This window comes from Octopus bimaculoides, chromosome 4 (genome assembly GCF_001194135.2).
Source record: "Octopus bimaculoides isolate UCB-OBI-ISO-001 chromosome 4, ASM119413v2, whole genome shotgun sequence".
Lineage (NCBI taxonomy): Eukaryota > Metazoa > Mollusca > Cephalopoda > Octopoda > Octopodidae > Octopus > Octopus bimaculoides.
This window is the reverse complement of record NC_068984.1, coordinates 141,491,403-141,504,344: the sequence shown is the minus strand read 5'-3', so window position 1 is coordinate 141,504,344 and position 12,942 is coordinate 141,491,403. Positions and strand designations below refer to the sequence as shown.

General features: G+C 38.1%; 1 protein-coding gene across 16 annotated transcripts in view; it reads right to left on the bottom strand.

The window, feature by feature from the left end:
* LOC106872026 (DISP complex protein LRCH3) overlaps positions 1 to 12,942 on the bottom strand; it is a 254,748-nt gene that overhangs the window by 19,832 nt on the left and 221,974 nt on the right. For 15 of the 16 annotated variants that reach the window (XM_052967550.1, XM_052967551.1, XM_052967557.1 and 12 more), the window contains one exon: positions 455 to 984. The exons of the other annotated variant lie outside the window; for it this stretch is intronic. In XM_052967550.1, the coding sequence (XP_052823510.1) occupies positions 805 to 984 (180 nt within the window). In that variant the 3' untranslated portion in view covers positions 455 to 804. Of the gene's footprint in view, positions 1 to 454; positions 985 to 12,942 lie in introns of those variants that run through there. 16 annotated transcript variants of the gene reach the window in all.

The window sequence follows — 12,942 nt, the reverse complement described above, 5'->3', positions numbered from 1 at the left end:
AATTAATATAATTATTATTATTATTATCCTCATCATGGTGGGTGAATATTTGTTTAGTTTTTGCATTGATGATGACAGTAGTAGTAGTAGTAGTAGTAGTAGTAGTAGTAGTAGTAGTAGTTGCAACAGAAAGAGAAGTGTAGATTTTTGTCAGGTTGAGTCCTTTAGAAGAGACACTGGTTCCATGAAAAATTGCCCCAAGGAAGAATGTCTGTTCTGCCAATCTCTTTGGGTCCACTGTTGGTGCAATGTAGGGTTATGTCACAACGTGGCCACCAAAACTGAATTCAGTAATGGGTAACCGTTCAATGACTGTCCATCGTTGGTGTTGAAGTCACGTCCACAAAGTCACAAGGTAGACCACAACGTAAAATGGACAATCACTGACCACGTAACGGAAACCATGGCTTCATTCTTCACATAACTTGTTTCCACCATTTTTAGGGTCTTCACACTTTTTCTTGTTTTTTTGTTTCTTTTTTTCTTTTTTTTTTTTTTTCAAAGTTTGGAAGAAGAAAATTGTCGTTTTCTGGAGAGTTTTCTTGTTTTTGTTTTCTTTTTCTTTTTAAATTTTTCATTGGTCTGAAGTTTGTTCTTTGAACCATCATTATGATCATCATCATCATCAATTGCAATTTAATTATGAAAGTATATTAATTATAGTTAGGATGAAATATCCCTTGTTTTCGTTCTTTTGTTTTTTTTCTTCTTCTTCTTCTTACACTTTTTTTTTTTCTTGTTTAGGAGGGGAAGGAATAGCAATGGTTAGTAAGTAGTAGCATCCACCATGCAAAGCATTCCTTTTCATGATTGTGGAAATATCCAGAGAAGCAGGAGGTTGGAAAATAAAATGATTGCACAGAAGTAGGTAACAAGATAGTCTTTAGCTGTTAGTCGAGGAAAGCACATCAACTGCTCAACAGTGAAAGCGACTCGTGCAGGTCGTAACATCTCCACTATGTCATCGCATGCACAAAGGTGAGCCTGAAATGAAAGTCAAAAGTTCCAAGTTGGGTGACTGTGACCTTTAAAGGATGGCATTCACGCATGGCAATCACTGGGAATGCCATACAGACTGAGACAGCAGAGACACAGTCAAAGTCTTGTAGCAAATTAGATTATTATTATTATTTATTATTATTATTTATTATCATTATTTATTATTATTATGTCAAATCAATAAGGAAATAAATGGAAAGCAAACTAAAGGTTTTTTGGGGGGTGGGGGATAAAGAAGGAGGAAAAAGAAAGAAAGGAAGATGGAAAGGGAACGAAATGCAGTCAGGTAAGAATAAGAATCGGTGTGAAAGAGTGTGTAATGTGTGTTTGAGAAAGAACTGGTAGCATTGCCAAGCCATTTCACAGAACAGAATGGCAATATGAAGAACTGTCCAGAAAAGCAACAATTCTAACTATATTGGTGAGAGGAGGGGAGCCGTGCTTGAAGAGTCACAGAAGTAGGGATTACAAGGAATTCAAGGGAATTTAAGGAGATGGGAAGAGTGGGGAGAGGTGTCTAGTGAGAGAAGTCTATTTGTCTAATAGTGGAATCATCTTTACTTTAGGGACAGTTCTTCATTGAAATAAGGTAAAGCCAACTGAAAAAAATATATTTAAAAATACAAAAAATAAGAAAGAAAAGCTAGTGTAAAATTGTCTTGAAGCATCAAATATAAAGCAGCCATAGGTAAGATATGGTGGTGGATGAGAGTGGGGGGGGGGTTACTGATATTAATATGGAATCAATGTGGGACTTCCAAGACTAGAGAAAGGGACAAAAAGAAAAAGAGGAAAACCCTACCACTTTCTACTGACAATAACTTGGCCCTTCTAAAGAAGGCCAGGTGGCAGCCAGAAGTAAATTAAAGGAACTGCCAATAAATAAGTCAATGTCTTGAAGTTTTTACTCCCATGGCCGGGCCCTGTTGTGTCTGGCAAGTAAACCTCCACTGAAGAACCCCTTCTAAAATACCCCTAAACAACAGAACAAAGTAACATGAAGTGGGAAGCAGTACATCAAGTCAAGATACCCAATTATTCTTCAGATAATACAGTTCTATATTTAAGAGATGAGGAATTATGTACATTATTTACATTAAGTACATTATGTACATTATTTACAAACAAGAAGAGGACAAATATCCGTCAAATGTAAATAATGTATTCTTCAGATGTTGCCATTTATTATTTTATCTCCAATTCTGATAGAAAACGGAACTATAAGTTGGCACAGTTTGAGTTACAGAAATTGGTGGAATAATAAAGAATCTTCTTACCCATTGATCACACCCTCAGATCAATAGATTTTCTACTGCTATATAATTTACTAGTACACGTTAGTATTTACTATACACCACATCAGTGTGTGTAACTGACAGATCACAACTACCCGGCCTTAGTAACTCACTAAAAACCAAATCAGTTTCTATAGTGGTGACTATTTACCACTAGTAGACATTAGTAGGCACCTAAGTCTCCTTATATATATCATACATTAGTATTTAGTACAATGACACGTTAAACAGAGTCTGTACCAATGAGGGAACTGCTACATGGACACTCAACTTGCTAGAAACCACAACAAAATTTCCCTTAAATCAAACCAGTTATAAAATAAGGGCACACTGGATAATGTAACCCTTGGATTAGTGTCCCTAAATTTTTATGGCTGGAATGGCACTGGCCATAAGGCTTGATTAACAAGGGCTGACCAGGATCTAAACAACATCAAACACAGCATAAAACAAAAAAGCAAAATGTCACAATTTTTGCTACAGAATTCAGTTTGAAATAAAAATGTTTTTGTGGTGGTGGTGGCAGGGTTAAACCAGGAGCCCCTGCACCAAGAATACTAGCAATGCAACATCTACAGTGGATGACGACTAAGTCAGTGTAGGAGGAGGAAATCACAGAAGCATTAACAGTGGGGGTGGTGGGAGGTGATAAGATGTTGAAATGGTAGCAGTCTGCAGAATAACCAAAGCCGGTGCAATCTCAGCATAAGCAAACGATCAAAATTGTTTTCATTGTTATGTGGTGGCAGTATATATATATAGAACCGCAAGGCAAGCAAGACAACAATTCCTGCAGAGGTGGCCAGCACTAAGTATTTTCTACAACAGGAAAGCAGGGTTGGATGAGTGAGTAAAGTATCAGATATACGGACAAAGGGTTAAACGGTTGATATCTCATGACCAGAGTTGTGTTGTGTCCATTAAATTTCATAAATGTGTACCATGAGGAATATTTAATTGGGGCAGGTGATAGGGTATTATATCTTAACTTGCTGTCAACACTAAACAAACAAAAAGGAATATCAGTTGAAGGTGTCACTCAGTGAAGACGAAACCTTCAAGTGATGTCCCAAATATCTTAATCAAGCAGTGGATGCTGTTAATGTTTATTAATTAGTAAAACCACTCAGCTAAAAGAATGTAATTAAAGCTGGCTTATTTAATATATTAGAGAAGAGGTATTAGATTAGTTTACTTAAGAAGAACAAAAGAAAAACAGCAACAACAAAACATTAAATAAACTGCCTGGTCTTTAACTGATAGAAATCAACATCACCATTATCCTTATCCTTATCAGCTAGAACAGTCAAACAACACTCAGTATCTTAATGGCAATAGCATCATGGATCTATATAAGAGCTCACCTTACTTCATCCCCACCACCTCCTATTTGTCATTCTATTGATAACTAGGTGTAAAAGTGTCAAGAAGTTTGCTTCCGAAACATGTGGCCCAGGTTCAGTCCCACTACGTGGTACCTTGGGCCGACCAAAGCCTTGTAAGCAGGTCTGGCAGGCAGAAACTGGAAGAAGCCCATCATGAACAGGGCGCAACAGAAAGGTTGCCCCGATTTCAAAAGTTAATAATTTGAAATAGGGGTAACCTTTCTGCCACACCCTCTGTGTGTGTCCCACCACTGCTTTACCACCTGTGTTAGTGTGTTTACGTCCCTTAGTAGTTCAACAATAGAATGAGTACTAAGTTTTAATAAAAATAAGTACTGGGGTTGACATTCATTTGACTGAGGGATTCTGTATCCGAGAAGGGAACAAGAAATTATGTCAGGGACTTAAAGCATATGCATATTGAGGGCTAATACCTGGTCCCTATCATCACTAGGCCTAAGTGCTTTAAATTTTGGCACAAAGCTAGCAATTTCAGGGAATGGGGGCAAGTTGATTACATCAACCCCATTGTTCAACTAATCTTATTTTATCAACTCTGAAAGGATGAAAGCTAAGTCAAACTCGGGTGGAATTTGAACACAGACTGTAAAAATAGGATGAAATACTGCTCAGCAATTTTCCAGGTGTGCTAACGATTCTACCAGCTCACCACCCAGCCTAAGCAAAATATTAAAATACATACACTCACATTCATCTGTGTTTGTGTGTGTATGTGTGTGCATGTGTGTGTCTGTGTCTGTGTGTGTGTGTGTGCGGTCTCAGTTGTGTTTGGAATTGACAGCCATTATCTGGTTCAGTCAGTGAAACATAATCAGATTGGTTCCTGGTGTTTCCGTAATAAGAACAGAACTGGTGCATGGTAACGGAGGCACCGTAGTCAATGGTTAGTAGTAGTAGAGACAGGAAAGGGAGGGGAGACATGGACAGCAGCAATGATAACAGTAACAACAACAGCAGCAGCAACAACAACAACAACAGTGGCAGCAGACAATAAGAAGACTTCCAGGGAGCAGACACGGAAATCGCCAACAGAGGAAAGAAGAATTTAATGGATGAGATGTGAAGGAGAGAAAGAAATAGAAGTGGTTTGGTGTTGTTTATGGAAAGACAACAACAATGGTTACAACTTCAAGTCAGGAGACAATTAGGTAACTATGTGGTCAGTTAACCTGCTAGACATAGCAGCAAAACATTAAAAAGTGACACGAAACCCTCTCTATTTCATAGTCTATCATCTTGAGAGAGAAAGGGGAAATTGGCCAGGGTGAGCACAGGTATATGAAATGGTGGTCAGAGTAGCAATACCTTTGATCATCAATCGGCTCGATCAGGACACACTCGGGGCTAAACAACGACAAACAGAAGACTGTCCCCCACCACTACTCATGTCTTTGACCACTCTTATTTGCTTCAAATATACTGACAACCCTAACCCCTTGAAATAATCACAATAATATAAATAGAGTAAGCGGTTGGTGTTCGGAAGGGCATCCAGCTGTAAAAACCTTGCCAAAACTGACCTCACCATTGCTTGTGCCATGTAAAAAGCACTAAGTCCACTCTGCTGGGTGGTTGGTGTTAGGAAGGGCATCCAGCACTGGGGTTGCTGTAATTGACTTCTCCTTCCCTTCAAAATTGCTGGCCTTGTGCCAAAATTAAAAATGATTATTAATCTTTATAACATCATCACATATCAGGCTGCCACCCACCTGACACCCAGGCACATTCCTAGCACCCCCACCCCCAACTAACCATCACAAACATAGACCTCTTTCTGAAGTGAATTTAAAGCAACTGCATTTCACAAATAACAATCTAACGAACTCATTATTTTGTTGTTTTTACACGAATCGCTACCCCATTATTGCCCCACGTTTTACATGAATCGCTCCCCCCACCATTATCACCCCACTTTTCTTCAACGCCCCCTTGGAACTTCCCCCCCCCCCAGGGGGAGCAATACGGCCCACTTTGGGAACTACTGGAGTCTGGAGGCAATTGGAATCTGGACTGACTCCCTGGCTGACCAGGTCCTACCAAACCCTCCAACCCATGCCAGCATGGAAAAATGGATGTTAAATGATGATGATGATGATGATGATGTTGCGGGAGATCCTAAATAAAGTTTATAGATCAATAAATCCAATATTAAGGAATATATTTGTTAAAACAACAACAAAAACAATATTAATTGCTGAAAGTAAATAAAAGAAAGTCTTAAAGATAATTGGTGCCGCTAACTTCTTGAATTAAGTGAAGAAGAAAAGAGAAGAGTCCTGGAGTGGATTTACTAGCAATCTCTGTTCAAATTGACTGAGAAGAAAAACTTCTTACAGATATCTGAAGTTTGAGGTTAATGCAGGAGAGGAACAGACAGATAGGAATTTGGGGAGTTCATCTTGATCGTTATTGGTAATTAGTGAAGTTAATTAGTAATTCTAAAGTCTGAAAATGACAACAGGCTTAACACTTGGTTCAACAGCAACAGCAAACCAACAAGGAAACCACTGCCAGGATACTGAATCTGCTAAAGATAGCAGCCAAGTTTCTCTCAACTCACACTCTACTATCTTGAAGAGAGAACACATTGGATAATGTAGTCCTTGTTAGACTGCGACTAAAAACATGACATGATGTTCATGGCTAACATATTTTACATCCATAGGTTTACTGAATTAAAACCTGGCTCAAAGCAACAACTCCAAAATCTTTATTCAATGTAAACCCTTGTAGTAAATAAAGAAATTATTATTATCATTATTATTATGAATAACAACTTTGGTAATTCTGGTAACAAAAGTATCACTGATTAAATCATCCTGAGTTGATTACTGGTACATATTTTATGAACCCCAAATGAAAACCCAGCAAGAGCTGAATCCAAAAGTAAGGGGAACTAACCAAAGCCCACAACACAAGGAAGATGATGATGATGATGATGACAACAATGATGCTGGTGGGGGTAATGATAATAATGATGATGATGGTGGTGGTGGTAATAATAATGATGATGATGGATTTCAAATTTTGGCACAAGGCCAGCAGTTTCAGGGGAGGGGGTACTTCGACCCCAATGCTTAACTGGTACTTATCTTACTGACCCCAAAAGGAATGAAAGTTGACCCTGGCAGAATTTGAACTCTAATAATAACAATAATAATAATTATTATTACTAATATTATTAGTATTATTATTATTATTATTTGTAAGAAGTCTCTTTTTTCTAGAAAGATGTAGCAAAGATGAGGAATTTTGCCCTAGAGACCAAACCTTTCAATTGAGCAAACTCCCCAGCACTTTTAACATAGGTGTGCACATTTTCAGGTCAATCCAACCACATTTATTAACTCTTTTGCCTTCACAATTGCTTGTGGGACAACGTCTGCCCTTTTCACAAATATATCTGGTTTGCCAGTCCTCAGTCAAATCGTCCAACCCATGCTAGCATGGAAGGCAGACGTTAAACAATGATGACACTGATGATATAGTAGATTACCTTTTAGATTTCTTAGCTCACAAAAGCTGAATTATTGGTCTGGGCAAGTTGCCCAGTTTGGAGTGGGTCAGAAATTTCTAGAGGTAAACATAAGACATTAACCGTTTCTTAATAAAATCGATTTCTTATATTTGGATGGGGGACAATTACAAAGACAGACATTAATTGTGAGAAGGATGGGTTACAGAGAAAAACATTAACAAAAATGAAATCTATGCATACAAGGTAATATAACTGATAATGGGGATACAGTCCTCCAGATACAGGAGGATCTCCAGCCAGGACCCAAAGAACGACAGATCCAACATCACACTGAAAACTAAGGTAACCTCTACAACTCATTCTCTGATCTTACATGTCCACACTTAGAGTGTCCCGATCCACTTGTGCCGTTTTCACAGCTTACACCCAGTTTTCAACAGATTCACTTGAAAAAGTAGTGATGAGAGCTCAACTAATGAGAATAGTCTGGCCCCAGACCATTGAATCACTTTCATCACACAATCACTTAGACAGTAAAAACTGCCTTCCTAGCCTGGTTAAAGAAGCATGGCAGAACAATCATCACAATGGATTTAGCTAAGAGCTGGATCTGGCTCATATACAAGAGCAAATGTTTATCATAACTGCACAAGTCAGCTATGCCTAGTCACTGAATGAATGTCCACCTCATTTGGTTCTTGTCGTGTGATGACGGTGACAAGAGCTGAATGAGATGGACAGGGAAAATTCTAATGAAATCCAAATGGACGAAGAGTAGAATTTCTTGATGTGGAGGGGAAAAAAGAAAATCAATTGGATAAAACTGAAGCAAGTACAGAACAAATATAGCAAAACTTCAAAAATATTTAATTGCTTGAGATTAATTAAGATTCAGAGTTATTAGAAGATGTTGGGGAATATTTTAAAACCAAACAATCAGGGGTTACAATATTCCATATTCACAAGTAAGCCATAATTGCTAAGGTAGGGCAAATCTATCTCCAGAAGAGAATGTTATAATAAAGTTATCAAAAAATAAATGCAAGGAAGAAAATTATTTAAATTGATTCCTAATACACACATATAGACACATATACATACACACACAATATATATATATATATATATATATTACGGAGATGTACTTGCATAGCAAGTGACCTGACCTGAGATTGTGTGCTGGAACAAAAACAACTACAGCATGGAAGGTGTTTATAAGCCATTTAAGAAACACACAAAAACCGTTGGATTCACTCCAACATTTAAATTTAAATTGCCAAAATATTTTCGTCGCTTTGAGACCGCGACCTGTTACATATATATAAAATTGTTTCCTGAATAAGAGTAGGATGGAGAAAGTTCAAAGAGCTTTTATCTCTGTTCAGCAACTAAAGGTCCCTCTTTCCAAGTGAAGGGAAGATTGTATGATGCATGTGTATGAAGTACAATGCTGCGTGGTAGTGAGACATGAGTTCTGAATGCGGAGGACATGTGTAGGCTTGCAAGAAATGAAGCTAGTATGTTCTGCTGGATGTGTAATGTCAGTGTGCATGTGCAACAGAGCATTGTGTATCGAGAGAGAAGTGGAGCATAAGAGGAAACAGATGTAGTGTACGAGAGAGGAGACTGCGCTGGTTTGGTCATGTGATGCGGATGAATGAGATGGTTACATAAAGAAGTGGCGATCAGTTGAAAGTAGAGGTGGGTCGTGGGAGAGGGAGCCCCAGGAAGACACGGGTCGAAGTACTGAAAACTGATCTCAAAACAATGAACCATACAATGGAAATAACAGAGGACCGAGATATGTGGCACATTGCTGTCCTCGAGAAAACCTGCCCAACACAACAGAATTGATGTCCTAAACCCTAAACTAATGGTGTGGGTGCTGGTGCCATGTAAAAAGCACCTAGTACACTGTCTGGAGTGGTTGGCATTAGGAAGGGCATCCAGCCATAGAGGCCAAGCCTAAACAGACTATGGAACCTCCTGTCTAACCCATGCCAGCATGGAAAACAGACGTTAAATGTTGATGATGATTATCATCATGATCATGAACAGAAGACATAATTAGACGTATTTCTATTTTATTCAGAATTTTTCTGAGTCATGGCCATCACCATAGTAACCACAACAGCGATCAAAGAATCACACAGTAAACCTACAAGATTGTACATTGATTGTACATAAGGCGGCGCGCTGGCAGAAACGTTAGCACGCCGGACGAAATGCTTAGCGGTATTTCGTCTGCCGTTACGTTCTGAGTTCAAATTCCGCCGAGGTCGACTTTGCCTTTCATCCTTTCGGGGTCGATAAATTAAGTACCAGTTACGCACTGGGGTCGATGTAATCGACTTAACCCCTTTGTCTGTCCTTGTTTGTCCCCTCTATGTTTAGCCCCTTGTGGGCAATAAAGAAATAAGATTGTACATTGATTGATTACAATAATAGAACCGGCTTGAGGAAGTTTCTCAAAAAATAACGAGAGAAGTTGGCAAAATTATCTCTCTTAGTCATATACACTTGTGTGCATGCGCATGTGCACGTGCACACACACACACAAACATGCACATGTAGGAACACAAACGGTAATATTAAAAGTACTTGTTTTCACCCACACAAAGAATTAAGAAAGACAGATGTGTTGATAAACAAAACGGACAAGAAATCCCAAGGAATGGATGAAGACATTCTTTGAGAAGAGAGAAACAGTCTAAACAGTGATGTCAGTAGAACAAAACTAATGCTCTATTTCTTTCTTTCTCTCTCTCTCTCACACACACAGACAGACACACACACACCAATATAATTATGTTGTACAGATTCAATCCTGTTAACTGGAGGAGATTTGTGAGATCAAGCAGTAGAGTATCAGGCCCAAGAAATGACTTGTTTGTGTCCATACCACAACATCAGCAGACATACAGCAACCTTAACAAAGAGGGACCAAGAGCATCAAATGTGTAGTTTTAGTAGAAGTTAGCCCAACAGGTCAGCTGGAGCAACACCTCACAAGTGGAGGGAAAACCAGCTTCTGAGTGTAGCTAAAAATCTTGATTAGTTTTAGACAGCAATAGGTTGTTAGTGAAAATAAAGAAGAAAATTGAACAGAAAATATAACTTAACAGTGACATCACAGGAAAGGCAATAAAAAATAAATTATAAATCGAACGAGACAAGCAAAGATAACGGAAACAAACAAAAAAAATACGCAAATAACTGAAAGTAAAAGAAACAAACAATAAAAGCTTCTGTCGGAATATTTATGAAGGAAAAAAATATACCGAGAGAGAAGATAATGTTAGCTATGATACGGAGAGGCTGAGAACAGCAGAGATACAGAAAGACTTAGAAACAAGATGCAGCAGTTGAGATGATAATGTGGACTTTAAACACTGCATTTACACAGTTTTACTGAAATGTAATAAAGATTATATCAACGTAAATCATCATCTTTTTATATATATATATATATATATACACACATACATACATATATATATATATTGTTTGTAAAAAACATAAATCCGAAAGAAGCACACTCTCAGATGTAGAGCAGTATTTATTTAAAATGGGGAAGGCTGGTTTATGGGATTACCTTAGGTTTCCCGTCCATAAGGGGTTTAACTTTATGGCCTATCGTGAGATCCCGAAATCCTGTAGGCCCGTGACCGCTTAAAAATATGGAGGGGGAAATCTCTTTCTCTCTCTGTTTCGGCTACTCCACTAAGAATGTACCCTCCATATTTTTAAGGGGTTGTGGGCCAACAGGCTTTTGAGATCTGATGATACGTCCTAAAGCTAAACCCTTTATGGATGGGAAACCCCATAAACCGGCCTTCCCCATTTTTAATATATATATAGATATATATATGTAGTAGAATAAGAAATTGAAAGTCCTTCGTACAGCCTTATATATTTGAAAAAATGAATAGAAAAAGGCTTTTCTGACAATTTTTCCACTTCAATAATCACATGCTTATAAATTATTAGGTGTTTATAAATTGGTCATTCTGACAGTGGTCAAGATGGCCAAGTGGGTTAAGGCGCCAGACGAAAACGATTTGTAAAACACCTAATGATTTATAAATAACTGCTTATTAAAGTGGAAAAATTATCAGAAAAACCATTTTTATTCTTTTTTTAAATATATATATATATATATATATATATACACACACACACACACACACAGATATACACACGTAACTTCATGCTATACACAGCAGATAAGGCAAAACAAAAATATTGCAAATAAAATTTTCATCCACAAAAAAAAAAAGAAAAAGAAATGCTGTTTGTTTACAGAATCAATTGTTTAATCAGAGAATTTGAAACTGTTCCTTTTTGGTGGTAAAATATGAGAACATAGCCATCACTGAATGACCTCCCCCTCCATCCACACACACACGCAATATGCTTTTGTATTTATATGACATTAACTATGTCAACTGAATTTCATAATGAATGCGGGCAGGCCCCTTATTGCTATTCCCTTCAGCTGAACCGACAATCAGAAACAAAGTACTAGATGACACAGGCTGACCATTCACAACCAAGCATCCAGTCCAAATTGCAATATCTCTCTCATTTCCTTAATCCTAGCAATAAAAAGAAGCTAATCTAATCTCCATCGACCAAGGAAATAAACAGAACTTATGCCGGACTCATCTTAGTTTAACCTTTGTTTGCCTTTAATAAAATATAATACTTTTGTCCTCAATACCTTTTACAAATAAACTTGGTATTTACACTACCACGCAGGGACACAGTCCAGCAACACACCTCAGCACCACAACCATACAACTATATATGCCATCAACACTATATTATTACAAGCCCCAACACCACCACCACCACATATTTCTTGGTAAAATCCACAACATCCCCTCCACCATACACCTGCATACCCTGTCTACACTGCCACAGCACACACCCAATTCAACCCTGTTTAAATCTGGAAGTAAAGGAGGGGACAGTTAGACCTGGTGGACAACAACTGATCCCTATTTTACAATATTTATGCCTTCCACCTGAATTCTAAGTAATCAATCGTTTATTGGTAAGAAACTCAAGAGGAATGAACAGCTGAAGATCTTCAGAGAAGAATCCAACCACCTCAGGCAAGTGTTTTGGCCCTTAACTTCTTACACTCTAAGGGGGCTGGGCCACATCCAGGTCAAGATTCCTGGGTGCCCTTCTACTGACTCTTTTTAGCCATTTGGATACTGGAGATTTGTGCATTTAAACTGCTTAGAGATTTTATCTAGATAGAACTCCTCTTTGTTGACTCAGCTTCCAAACGTAAAGATGAAATAATGCTGGTTGTCATGGCAGCAGTGAAACATCAATGCTATCACAAAGACTCTCTCAGAGTTACTTTTCTTGGCCTTAGAACAAAAATCTTGCTTTCAAATGGTATGAAAGTTCTTTTTGTTTCTCCTCAACTAAATCAGCCCACAACATCTCTCTGCTGTCTTTGATGTTGCCTTTAAGACTTTGGTTCAATTCCTTCCAAAGACTGAGAGTTGTTTCATTAGATTGTAAGCAGACCTGCCCTAAAAACCTCTCTCATTGTAAAAGGTGTATAAACACCAGATCTGCCCAGTGCTTCCTGTATCAGATTCTAAGGCAGCTGTTCCTAGCTCTTTAGTTGCTATCCATCCATCCAACCATCCATACATACATATATAAAACAGGACTTTTATTAAAGATTTTTTTTCCACCGTTTCCTTATTTTCTGACTTTACATCAAAAACATTTGTAA